This window comes from Gymnoscopelus braueri (genome assembly GCF_963280865.1).
Source record: "Gymnoscopelus braueri genome assembly, chromosome: 18".
Classification (NCBI taxonomy): domain Eukaryota; kingdom Metazoa; phylum Chordata; class Actinopteri; order Myctophiformes; family Myctophidae; genus Gymnoscopelus; species Gymnoscopelus braueri.
Window position 1 is genome coordinate 50,926,198 of NC_137618.1, and position 14,455 is coordinate 50,940,652.

Below are 14,455 nucleotides of genomic sequence, written 5' to 3' on the forward strand. Positions count from 1 at the left end.
CAGACTTCCAATTTTATTTAAAAAAATTACCACTTCCGCATCACTGCTCGGCAGCAGTGTTATAGCAGTGTTTAACACTTCAAATGGTCATACTTCAGTGTTATAGCAGTGTTTAACACTTCTAATGGTCATACTTCAGTGTTATAGCAGTGTTTAACAATTCAAATTGTCACACTTCAGTGTTATAGCAGTGTTTAACACATCGAATGGTCATACTTTAGTGTTATAGCAGTGTTTAACACTTCAAATGTCCATACTTCAGTGTTATAGCAGTGTTTAACACTTCAAATGACCATACTTCAGTGTTATAGCAGTGTTTAACATTTCAAATGGTCATACTTCAGTGTTATAGCAGTTTAACACTTCAAATGGACATACTTCAGTGTTATAGCAGTGTTGAACACTTCAAATGGTCATACTTCAGTGTTATAGCAGTGTTTAACACTTCAAATGGTCATACTTCAGTGTTATAGCAGTGTGTAACACTTCAAATGGTCATACTGCAGTGTTATAGCAGTGTTTAACACTTCTAATGGACATACTTCAGTGTTATAGCAGTGTTTAACACTTCAAATGGTCATACTTCAGTGTTATAGCAGTGTTTAACACTTCGGTGACCATTGCTCTTATCAGTGCAACATAGGACTAGGTTTGAGGGCCTGTAGCAGCCTGGAAATCTAGTGTTGAAAATGGTTGAAGTGCTCCTTTAAGTTGGGACCCACCTGCCCCTCCTCCCTGCAGAAACTTGAGTAGTGTATAGAGACACACGGTGTGGACCAGAGAGGACCACTCACTTCCTGTTGACAACTCATTCACTGCACACACACACACACGCACACACGCACACACGCACACGCACACACACACACACACACACACACACACACACACACACACACACACACACACACATTAGGTTAGGTTAATGTGTGTGTGTGTGTGTGTGTGTGTGTGTGTGTGTGTGTGTGTGTGTGTGTGTGTGTGTGTGTGTGTGTGTGTGTGTGTGTGTGTGTGTGTGTGTGTGTGTGTGCGTGCGTGCGTGCGGGCGAGTAGACAGACAGGTACATAGGTAAATAGATGGGTGGATTTGGTGGGTGGAAAGCATCTATAGTGAGAGAGAAACAAATAATAATATAATAATATAAAATAATAATAAATAATTAAAAAAAAGAAGGGAGGAATAAAAGTTTGGCGTGGGAGTTGCCATGGATCACACGGCGGTCGTAGTTCTTAAAGGTTCTATGACATTCATTTTCACTTTTTTTATGTTTTTATGTTTTTTTGGGGGGGTTTTATGACCTCAATTACACCCAACAAATCTGAACTTTGAACATTCAGTGGATTTTCTGTGGTCTGGGGTTTTCGGAATAATTAGGCTGAAAAGTAATCTGAGCTTGGCCCTTGGGCAGTGAAGTCACAGGCCATTAATCCCGCTCCCGCCCACTCTCCTCCTCGCCCCTCCCCTCCCCTATCCTTTCCTTTGGGGGGGGGGGGGGGGGGGCGGAGCAGAGGCGATGATTGACAGGCAAAATCCCGCAACAGCGACACCCGCAGGCAAAGATTTATTTTTTCATTGAAGTTAAAAAGGCTTTAGAAATGTGAGAGAAAAACACCTGCCATGGATCAATGGAGTGGAATTTTTGGTTACATTTTTTATACACATTTGAAGGACCATGACAAAGACTTTTAATGTGTGGTAAAACTGAACGTCATGAAACCTTTAACCCTGCTGACGGCGGATGAAGTGCTGGATATGTCTTAAGAAATGTTGCTATGTGAGAAAGTGATGAAAGAGTGAAGACGGAGGGCTTGCTGTTACCATGGATATAGTCTCGTGTCGCCAGACAACTATTCCACAATCTCTGAATGCCTTATAGAGTCTGGAACTACACCTCCCGAAATCCCAGAGAGGAAACTGGCACTTCCGTTCACGAAAATATATTTTTAAATATATATATATTCTTTTAGTTCCATTTCTGCTAAGCAGCAAGCTAAATATACTTAGATGATTTGTATCTATATTAAGATAAATTTGCGTGACTGTAAAGACGAAACGGAAGTGAGGAGGAGGGTATGGAATCGGATCACTGCCAATACTCCTAACTTCAAATAAAGGTTTCAGAACCTTGAAAACCTTTTTTGCAAGACTGAAAACTCGTTTCGAATCTCTGAAAAAATATTTGAATCTCAGAAAAAAGTGTTGAATCTCTGAAAAAAGTGTTGAATCTCTGAAAAAAGTGTTGATAGGCCGAAAAAAAATTTCAAATCTCTGAAAACATATTTTACAGTGTTTCGCCAACACATTTTCAGAGTTTCAAATTTGTCACAAACACACTTTCAGAATATGCATTTTGGCACTGTTCTACCTGGGTATTATTTTGTTTTCCATGTTTGAAACCTTGTAAACTCCTGACTTAAAATAAAGGGTTCAAAAGGTTTGAAAGGTTTGAAAACTCGTTTTGAATCTTTGAAAAAAGTGTTGATAGGCTGAAAGTGTTTCTCAAATCTCTGTAAACACATTTTACAGTGTTTCGTCAACACATTTTCAGAGTTTCAAATTGGTCACAAACACACTTTCAGAATATGCATTTTGGCACTGTTCTCCTTGGGTATTATTTTTGTTTTCCATGTTTGAAACCTTGTAAATGGGGATCGTTTTTGAAACTAGCAACTTTATTGTTGAAAGACTGGGAAAAAAATTCAATGGTTAAACTTTATTTTGAAACTGTGATTCAGCGTCACACACACAGCAGCACACTCTCCTCAAATCTCTGAACGCACGCAGCAGCAGCAGAGGCAGAGCCTCAGAGGCATGCAGGTGCTGAAACTCTGAAACATTCTACTCGAAACCTCGCAGGGAGGCGGGGGGGAGCGGAGGCGGGACCAGAGGCGGGGCCGTTTGACGTCCATTCCAATCACATTTTGTATTTACTGGGCTGGGTGGGACCAACAGCGGTCGGCCAATGACTGACGCTCATAGGGGATTGTCAGACTGCTCAGCCAATGAAAACCCACAAGATAGCCTACACGTCGCTATTCAAGGATTATTATAATAATAATAATATTATCATTATTCATTGCGCACTGGTCCAATACAATACAAACCAATGCGCTGTTGCGCATATCTAAACACACCCACAGCCTGGCACACAACATTCTATCTTCTAATTCTCCAGGAATGTCTGTGATTATAATTGTCCTATTATCAGCAGATGTGAGAGTGTCAATCAATTCCTTGTGTCAATTGCGTTTACATAAGATGATAGTCTATTCAAAGAAGACAATTTGTGCCACGCAATGCCATTCGCTCCAAATGACACACTTCAGTTTTATTCATGGTTACACAGGAAATAATGAACTGATTACAATAATATAAAATTCTCTCAAATCAGTAACAGGTAGGTGATACATATGCCCATCAAATATGGTTTTATTGAAAGGCAATCCAGGTACCAACATTCGGGGAATATCTGACGGCTTGGAGCGCCTCAGTGCGGCTGCAGAGTTCATCTTGGAATTTGTCATTACAATTTTACTGTAATCCACATTCCTAAACCCCCCCACTCCTACACCCCCCCCCCCCCAAAGGAACCCCCCCGAACCCCCCCTGGCCCAAGGGGTCACTCATAATAATTGTATATCGGCATATTTTGCGCATTCAGACAGAACAGTTGAGATTTCATTTGGCCAGATCTCTGGCAATTGTACTTGAATTCTTATAATTTTAATGTTTATATGGTCTGTCAAGTTTATATTTTCATTTGGTATCAGTCATGAATTTATTAGAATGTATTAGAATTTATTTTCTCTATTGATATCAAGCCGGATTTTCCACGTGCATGCTGTAACATAATAATACACAATGTGTACTGTATATATAGCCCACTGTAGGCTAACATTTTTGGGGGTTTTAGCTATGGACCCCTAAGCTCCAAGCTCCACCTTAGCGCCACTAATGGAGCGGTTTCAGAAAAAAAAAATGAAAAAAATTAAACCGAAAAAAAAGGCGTGTCTGTCTGTCTGTCTGTCTGTCTGTCTGTCTATAAATCTATCTAAATATCTATCTATCTATCTATCAAACTATCTATCTCCAGCAATGTACCGCTCAGCAACATGTTGTTCAACAAATAGCAGATCTACAAGCTCACAACAACTGTTATTGTGAGCTTATCTGCTATTTTCAAATAGCGTATGTATAAAATATGTCTGAATTGGTTAGTGATTCATAATATAATCATTTATATCTGCGAAGTGTAGGATTATTATAATTATAATTATTATCTTAGGCTACAATTAAAGTAAGCGCATCGGTTAGTGTGATCGGTCTGTCTGTCTGTCTGTCTGTCTGTCTGTCTATCTATCTATCTATGTATCTTGTAGATCTGTCTGTCTGTCTGTCTGTCTGTCTGTCTGTGTATGTATCTATCTATGTATCTTGTAGATCGATCTGTCTGTCTGTCTGTCTGTCTGTCTGTCTGTCTGCCTGTCCGTCTGTCTATCTAACTATATATCTCCAGCAATATGTACCGCTTGCCTACAGCTCCCCCCCCCCCCCCCCCCCCCCCCATAAATAATATCAGTCCAGTAATGACAGCCCCAGATGTAAGCTCCCAACGCGGTGATTAGCAACACGTTGTTCAACAAATAGCAGATCTACAAGCTCGGTTATTGTGAGCTTGCAGATCTACTATTTTCAAATAGCAGTATGTATAAAATAGGTCTGAAGTGGTTAGTGTATGGTTCATAATATAATAATTTATATCAGACAGACAGACAGACAGACAGACAGACACACAGGTTCAGTCCATTAATATTGTATTCAGAATAATAATAAAAAAATATTATTAATATTATTATTATTATTATTATTATTATTATTACCCTTATTATTATTAGTATTACTCATATTATTATTATTACTACAACTACTATTACGCTATTGTTATTATTATTATAATTATTATAATTATTATAATAATAATAATTATTATTATTATTATTACATTAATGTTGATGTTCTGTCACAGCTCACTGTTGCGCGCACGTTGATTGACGGGTCAGTAATCACGTAGGCCTACTCAGAGACGCTCACATGCTGCAGGTTTCTCAGATGTTTTCTCGTTAATTAACCCACTTGTCACATCTCACATGAATAGTATACGCATCAGACAGACAGACAGGCAGACAGACAGATCTACAAGATACATAGAGACAGACAGACAGACAGACAGACAGACAGACAGACAGACAGACAGACAGACAGACACACTAACCGATGCGCTTACTTTAATTGTAATATAATAATTATAATTATAATAATCCTACACTTCGCAGATATAAATGATTATATTATGAATCACTAACCAATTCAGACATATTTTATACATACGCTATTTGAAAATAGCAGATAAGCTCACAATAACAGTTGTTGTGAGCTTGTAGATCTGCTATTTGTTGAACAACATGTTGCTGAGCGGTACATTGCTGGAGATAGATAGTTTGATAGATAGATAGATAGATATTTATAGATTTATAGACAGACAGACAGACAGACAGACAGACAGACAGACACGCCTTTTTTTCGGTTTAATTTTTTTCATTTTTCTTTTCTGAAACCGCTCCATTAGGTGGAGCTTGGAGCTTGGGGGTCCATAGCTAAAACCCCCAAAACCCCCTACAGTGGGCTATATATATGTACAGTACACGTTGTGTATTATTATGTTACAGCATGCACTTGCGTGCGTAGTTACGCACGTGGAAAATCCGGCTTGATATCAATAGAGAAAATAAATTCTAATACATTCTAATAAATTCATGACTGATACCAAATGAAAATATAAACTTGACAGACCATATAAACATTAAAATTATAAGAATTCAAGTACAATTGCCAGAGATCTGGCCAAATGAAATCTCAACTGTTCTGTCTGAATGCGCAAAATATGCCGATATACAATTATTATGAGTGACCCCTTGGGCCAGGGGGGGTTCGGGGGGGTTCCTTTGGGGGGGGGGGGGGGGGGTGTAGGAGTGGGGGGTTTAGGAATGTGGATTACAGTAAAATTGTAATGACAAATTCCAAGATGAACTCTGCAGCCGCACTGAGGCGCTCCAAGCCGTCAGATATTCCCCGAATGTTGGTACCTGGATTGCCTTTCAATAAAACCATATTTGATGGGCATATGTATCACCTACCTGTTACTGATTTGAGAGAATTTTATATTATTGTAATCAGTTCATTATTTCCTGTGTAACCATGAATAAAACTGAAGTGTGTCATTTGGAGCGAATGGCATTGCGTGGCACAAATTGTCTTCTTTGAATAGACTATCATCTTATGTAAACGCAATTGACACAAGGAATTGATTGACACTCTCACATCTGCTGATAATAGGACAATTATAATCACAGACATTCCTGGAGAATTAGACGATAGAATGTTGTGTGCCAGGCTGTGGGTGTGTTTAGATATGCGCAACAGCGCATTGGTTTGTATTGTATTGGATCAGTGCGCAATGAATAATGATAATATTATTATTATTATAATAATCCTTGAATAGCGACGTGTAGGCTATCTTGTGGGTTTTCATTGGCTGAGCAGTCTGACAATCCCCTATGAGCGTCAGTCATTGGCCGACCGCTGTTGGTCCCACCCAGCCCAGTAAATAAAAAATGTGATTGGAATGGACGTCAAACGGCCCCGCCTCTGGTCCCGCCTCCGCTCCCCCCCGCCTCCCTGCGAGGTTTCGAGTAGAATGTTTCAGAGTTTCAGCACCTGCATGCCTCTGAGGCTCTAGCCTGAGGCTACGAGCTCAATCGATGGTCTTGAAAGGCGGAGCCAAACACAGCCGCCCGGATTTGTGCGTGGCTTCCTATTGCTTCACCAATCTATGTCCCCGCCTCCCCTCCCCCCCCGGCCTGTGCACGGAGCGCGCTGACGTCACCAAATTTAGAGCGACGCCCCTCTGCACTCTGATTGGTTAGGAGATAACAAGGTCTAAGACCATCGTTCCTGCATGGCTCCCCCAGGCTTTTTTTCTTTTGTAAAAAAAAAAAAGCATGGGTTTCCGAGGCTACTGAGGCTCTGCCTCTGCTGCTGCTGCGTGCGTTCAGAGATTTGAGGAGAGTGTGCTGCTGTGTGTGTGATGCTGAATCACAGTTTCAAAATAAAGTTTAACCATTGAATTTTTTTCCCAGTCTTTCAACAATAAAGTTGCTAGTTTCAAAAACGATCCCCATTTACAAGGTTTCAAACATGGAAAACAAAAATAATACCCAAGGAGAACAGTGCCAAAATGCATATTCTGAAAGTGTGTTTGTGACCAATTTGAAACTCTGAAAATGTGTTGACGAAAACACTGTAAAAAAGACAAATATAATGCTTTAGGTCAGATATGGCGGTACATGCAGTTGTTTAGATCCTATTTTTTGTTTTGCTTTTCTGGCACTCAATGTATATCGAGAAAAGAAAAAAAAAAAGATGAAAAGAAACTGAAATGTTACAGTTCTGAATATATATATATATATTTTTTTTCTGTTTGGTGTTTTGACAGACGGGCACTGGCTCCTTCCAATTAGTAGTTAGAATAGTTGCTCCTCAGGTAGCTGTGGATCAACGTCTCTAATGACTTACACATGGGGGGAGGGGGGACGCCTCAGTTTGCTTATGGGGTGGAAAGGGGGATTCAGTCTGTGTTTGTGTGTGTATGTGTGTGGATGTGTAGGGGGAATAGGGGTGGGAAAGAAGCTACTTGCACTGCTTATATACATTGTCTTAGTTATTTTTGTGCTTTTCTTATTTTCTTTGGTTCCTTCTCTCTTTTTTTTCTTTTCTCTTTTATTTTTATTGGGGATTTTCATGGTTCATACTTCTATAACGTCCAGAGATAATTTTGTATGGAAAAAACTATGAAAAATTGTTCAGATATTAAAATTACAAGCTGGAATGTTCGTGGAATGAGAAAATTGGCTAAATTGAAACAAGTATTAAATAGAATAAAATACCTCCAATCCAAAATAGTGTTCTTACAGGAATCACATCTAATAGCATCAGATATAGACAACTTGAGGAAAAAATGGCCTGGTCAAGTATTTCACGCATCTTATAATAGTCATGCAAGAGGTGTAATTATTCTCATACATAAATTAATACCATTCCAAATGATAAAAACTATACAAGACCCAGGTGGGAGATATGTAATCATACATGGTCTTATTTTGTCACAAAAAATTAATCTTATAAATGTATACGGTCCCAATGAAGACAACCCATTTTTTTGGGAAAATCTATTCTTAACAATATCGGCCAAGCTTTTGATAGAATAGAATGGGATTACCTCTTTGAAGTGCTACCTAGGTATGGACTTGGGGGAACTTTTCTTAAATGGCTCAAATTACTATACACAAATCCAGCAGCTGAGATATTAACAAACAGCAATATATCTAAACCTTTTTTTTTGCAACGATCGACAAGACAAGGCTGCCCCGTCTCTCCTTTGCTATTAGCCATCGAACCATTAGCTATGGCTGTAAGAGCACATACAGCAATATCAGGCATCAAAATTGGGACTGTAGACCACCGTATTTCTTTATATGCCGATGATATTATTTTTTTTGTGACAAAATTAGAAAATAGTATTCCCAACCTAAGTAGTCTAATTGAACTCTTTGGAGGGTTCTCCGGTTATAAAATCAACAATTCAAAGTCTGTATTAATGTTTTTTAATAAGGAAGAAAGACTTAGTCCCATAGTAAACACCCCATTTATGACAACTACTGAAGGCTTTAAATACTTGGGTGTCATGATTACCCCAGAGATTGGGGAAATAATCCCAGCAAATTACAAACCTTTGGTGGATAAAACAACGGAAATACTGGCCCGATGGACCAATCTACCTATATCTATGATCGGAAGAATAAATATAATAAAAATGTCCATTTTACCCAAATTCTTATATTATTTCCAAACAATCCCATTGCCACTCCCTAACTACTTTTTTGACAATTTAACTAAATTATTTAGAAGATTTATCTGGAACGATAAGAAAGCTAGACTTCGCCTTAATTTGCTATATTTGCCTTATGAAAGAGGTGGACTCCAACTGCCTAATTTTAGATGGTACTATATGGCAGCCCAGCTGACCTCAGCATCGTATTATTTCAAAACTAGTTCACCTCCAGTATGGGTTGGCATTGAACAAGAATCTGTCTCACACTTACCATTACATTTATATTTATACTCATCAGATGTTAAAACAATTAAAAAATGCACAAAAAATCCTTTTCTTAAAAATACAATCTTAGTTTGGTATGCTGCCCATAAACATATGAACGATATGCCTATATTATCACAGTACACTCCTATTTGGGGAAACGACCAGTTTATACCTGCGAAAAAAGATGGCGGCTTTAAGCTGTGGCATATCAAAGGTATTCAGAAAATAATGGACCTCTATGTAGACGGAGTTATGCTCTCATTTGAACATTTATGTCGGAGATATCAGATCCCTAATAAACATTTTTTTTAAATATCTACAATTAAAAAGCTTTATGTCATCAAAATGTGAACAAATCATGTATGTACCACCCCTATCAACATTGGAGAAAACATTACATTCAGAGGGGAAAGGACACATCTCTATATATTACAATCTATTAGTTGAATATAGTACTGATTCGACAATAGATAAATTAAACGCTTGGAAATTAGACATTCAAGAAGACATTGATGATAATGAGTGGAAACAGGCATGTTTAAAAGCACAAAAGCAGACAATAAATACAAGATTTAAATTACTCCAATATAAGTGGTTAATGAGAATGTATATAACTCCTGTCAAACTCCATCATATGTCCGCTAATATTCCAGATGTCTGTACTAAATGTTTAATTGAGAAAGGAACGCTATTTCATTGTATGTGGGAATGTCCCAAGATCCAGATATTTTGGAAAGAAATCATAAAATGTCTGTCAAATGTATTTAAAATTATAGTTCCTGTAAGTCCGAAACTCTGTATACTGGGAATCTACCCAAAGAACTTCTTACAAAGTCCAAACCAGACCAAAATCTTAGACTTTGGACTCCTCCAAGCAAGGAGAGCTGTAGCGTTACACTGGAAAAATATGGAGGCACCAACACTAAGGACATGGCACAAGGAACTCATGAGTTGTATTGGACTGGAAAAATTAACATATATAACTAGGGGAAAGCTAAATGAATTTGACCAGCTTTGGGAAACGTATATGAACGTAATGGACACTATTATTATTTAAGAGAGAAGGAAACTGAAAGTAATATTCTATTAAGTTGTTTATTTGACTCAAGAAAGAGTAACACAATGTGATAATTTTTGTTTTGTTTTTTTGAATTGCAAGTGCAAGGGGGTATATGTGTATGAATGAGTGTGAAAGTAGATGTCATGTACTGTATGTTACAAAAAATCAATAAAAACATATTAAAAAAAAAAAAAAATGTGTTTACAGAGATTTGAGAAACACTTTCAGCCTATCAACACTTTTTTCAAAGATTCAAAATGAGTTTTCAAACCTTTCAAACCTTTTGAACCCTTTATTTTAAGTCAGGAGTTTACAAGGTTTCAAACATGGAAAACAAAATAATACCCAGGTAGAACAGTGCCAAAATGCATATTCTGAAAGTGTGTTTGTGACAAATTTGAAACTCTGAAAATGTGTTGGCGAAACACTGTAAAATATGTTTTCAGAGATTTGAATTTTTTTTTCGGCCTATCAACACTTTTTTCAGAGATTCAACACTTTTTTCAGAGATTCAACACTTTTTTCTGAGATTCAATTTTTTTTTCAGAGATTCGAAACGAGTTTTCAGTCTTGCAAAAAAGGTTTTCAAGGTTCTGAAACCTTTATTTGAAGTTAGGAGTATTGGCAGTGATCCGATTCCATAGGAGGCTTCACATCCGGTTTATATTTTAATCATGATCAGAGCTTCCGAGTCCACAAATTGTGGGAGGCAACAGTCTGGCCACGCGAGACTACCATGGATATTAATTATACAGTCACTACATCGGTGATCGCAACAGTGGTGAGTTACGTTGTTTGTACAAGTACATATCCATTTAGAATCCCATTGCCCACAGTACAGTTAGAACGGCCTCCGTAGGTAAGCGCTGCACGGAAAAAGGAGAAGAAAAAAAGACGGGGGGGACCTCCAATCATTCGTTAAACAATGCATTTCTGTGATCTCACAACTAAAAAAACTAATGTCAAGGAAATAATTATTATTTGACATGCGGTATTAATTATAACTAGAAAATGTGCTCCTCGGAGCACAAGTCTCCGCCAGCAGACCCGTGCTATTTTAATAGCACGGGTCGTCTTGGTAGAACGGGTCGTCTTGGTAGAATGCGCGTGGTTTTTGGTGTTCTGCAGGGGCGACTGAATATGTAGTGTCTGCATCTTAAAAATGTTCTTCTTGAAGCAATGTGTCATATGGGAGTCCTCGTAATTGACTGTTTTGTTCAAATGCTTGTCTGTCTTCTTCATCTTCATTGTCTTGAACAGTTTCAGCAGTTGATTGGCGTGTTTGATCTATGTCAGTTTTCTCTAGTGCTACATAATGTATTTGATCAAGGTGGCCAATTGTTACAGTATTAAGACTTCGGCCTTGTTGTGGGATCAATTCAACTCTATAGTCCTCTTCTGTGTTACTGTTGTAGATGAGTATTCTTTCTTAGCTTTGGCCTTCTGCGCCTTTGCTTGACCAATGTTAGGTGTTCTCAGAGGGACACACACACGCACGGACGGGTGATTTGTACTGGAAGGTACTGTTCCAATCAAGACTGATTGATCCTGTCTTACCTCACTTCACTTTCGTAAACGGCTTTTTGAAGTGACACACCTATTTATAGGATTTTATTTCGTCATGCGTCCCTCTAGCCAATCAAAGGCATTGGTGTCAACATATTGACACGTGTCACGTGGAGCTTGACCAATGTTAGCTTGGCTAGGGGCCATGCTAACACACGGCGGGACGAAGCGAAAACATACTCTCCACCTACGGCGGAGACAATTAATGCGGTTGGATGACGGATGGATAATGAATGTGAACGTACACACTGATTAGGGTGACGAAAAAGCCCATCCGTGCATCACTAATGTGTATATGTATACTGTCTGTCTATCTATCTATCTATCTATCTATCTATCTATCTATCTATCTATATATATATATATATATATATATATATATATATATATATATACATACACACTCACCAATGTTTCTAGAGTAGACAGGGACCAGGACATTGACCATTCTCTCGGCCCCCAGTAGCCCCAGACACAGCAGCACGCGGCCCTGCAGAGCCACGCTGCCCCGGGGCCACACGTACGGAGCCAGGAGCCGCACCTTCCTCCCGAACCCCCGCCAGGTGGACGCTGGGGTGGCTGCTGGCTGTCTGTCGGAGGCTGGAGCGCCTCCCTGTGGTCCAGCGGTTCAATAGCAGGAAGAGTGACATGGAGAGAAGTACATTATTAGGGGGCCGAGCACGTTAGTGGTAAGGCACACTTTGGTGCGTTAAGGTTTATTCTTCGCTCCAGGTCAAACCGTGCAGTCGCTTTTTACGAAACTCTGCAGTATGGTGGGTCATGAGGGTCATGAAAAACTACAGAGAAATTAAACTCACAACTATTGGCCAAAGGGTGGCATTTTAGCACTCAATTGGAAAATGTTTTGTCATTGACAGTTTGACCTACAGCCATGAAACTTCATTACTTATGAGGGACAACTTAATCACTTTGACCTTTAGATCTCCCACCAGTTTGAATTATAGGGAAAACAGTTCCATTCAAACTTCTCTTGGGTGGTTTGAGCAATCTGCACGAAACTTTCTACACACGATCTTTGGACCAATATCTAAGAAACAATGGGGCCGATTCACTAAGCTGTTTACACCCATATTATGTTGAGTGTTAAAAGCTTTATGGTCTTAAATGGGGGCGTGGAGCACTGCAAAGAATCTTCCATATGAACGCGCCTCTGACCTTCAGGCAAAAATGAGGAACAACTGTGATCCACACACCCCACTGTGAATTGCACGTCTGTTTTTGCTTAGAGAAAATACACCCTCCTTAACCAGCTTTTTCACAAGCCTCTATGAGCCAATAAATATAGCAGTTTTATGAAAATTATTCTTCTGCCCTTCATAAATGCAGTCACATTTTTATGAAACTTTGCAGTATTGTAGAGTTTCATGCCAAATAGCACTGAAACAAATCTTACTCCTATAGCAATCGTTTGAAAATGCAAACTTTGAACAGGCATAAGTCATGCCTCGTTTGGCCTACAGCCATGACACTTGTTTATGTGCCTTGACTCATGAGGAACAAATCTGTCACATTGACCAGTAAGCCCTGCACTTAGATTTTCCGTCATTTTGAGCAGTTAGAAAAACACATAAATCCTTACTCCGCCTCGGATTTTTGAGTTCTACACATCATCTATGGACCATTATCAAAAGTCCCAGTTGAAGAGCAGTTTGTAAGTGAAAGAATTAAGCCTCCATGAACCAATGAATATTTTAATAAACCCAGATAATAATATAATACCCAGAATCCCTCAATATGCTGCTCAGCTGTACGCGCACAGCCAAGCATAAAATGACTTGTCTTAGTTCTACTGGATCTCTTCTACACTAGTCCCTCCCTAACATTTTAGTCTAGTTTTTTTAGTTGACGAAATGTACAGTATATTTATTCATAGTTTTAGTCCTCATAGGTCAGTCTTTATTTTGTTTAGTTTTTTTGTCAGTGAAAAAAGGTAGTCAACAAACATTTTCATTTTCATCATAGTTTTCTATTAATTAACGCAGATTTGAACATACCTCAACATGCACATTTGTTGCTCCTTGTGTCCTGAGGGGGGCACTGTGAGCCATGTGTTCACCCTTCACTTTAAACGTAAGTGACAATTGTTTGGTTAAAACAAAACGTTTTCTTTATTTTTTTTGGTCATTCCTAAATACTCTATAGCCCCTACGGAACCTCTCCCTCCTCTGTATAGCTCCGAGATGAGGTTCCTCGTTTGTCGATGCCGTTTTAGTAGGACATTGTCGCACATTTTCCACTTTACATGTTTCTTACCCCTTTCTGCACATCGTATCCAAAAAGTAAAGGTTGTCTGAAATGCTCTCAGATGTTTTAAGTTCTAGCGCACAATAAAAGCTATCCAACGAGTTGAAAAAAGTATTTAATTCACCTCTGTCCTCATCCGGTTACATGTTTTTAAGACATACCCGGAAGTTGCGACCGTAGAGATAACATTATTGATTCCCCTACTGGTCAAATGTTGAATTGCATCTTCTAATGCATAATATTATGGAACCGGCTGAGGAGAGAAGCGATTTAAACGCTTTTTTCAACTCGTTGGATAGATTTTATTGTACTTTAAAATTTCAAACATCTGAAAGCATTTCAGAAAACC

The 14,455-nt window shown here is 38.8% G+C and overlaps 1 protein-coding gene across 1 annotated transcript in view; it reads right to left on the reverse strand.

The window, feature by feature from the left end:
- The window catches only part of abcb6b (ATP binding cassette subfamily B member 6 (LAN blood group) b), a gene marked incomplete at both ends in the record, with an annotated part of 63,475 nt that overhangs the window by 31,231 nt on the left and 17,789 nt on the right, over positions 1–14,455 (reverse strand). Inside the window, 2 exons of the mRNA XM_080412284.1 lie at positions 723–815; positions 12,250–12,454. Of these exons, the coding sequence (XP_080268410.1) occupies positions 723–815; positions 12,250–12,454 (298 nt within the window). The remainder of the gene's footprint in view (positions 1–722; positions 816–12,249; positions 12,455–14,455) is intronic.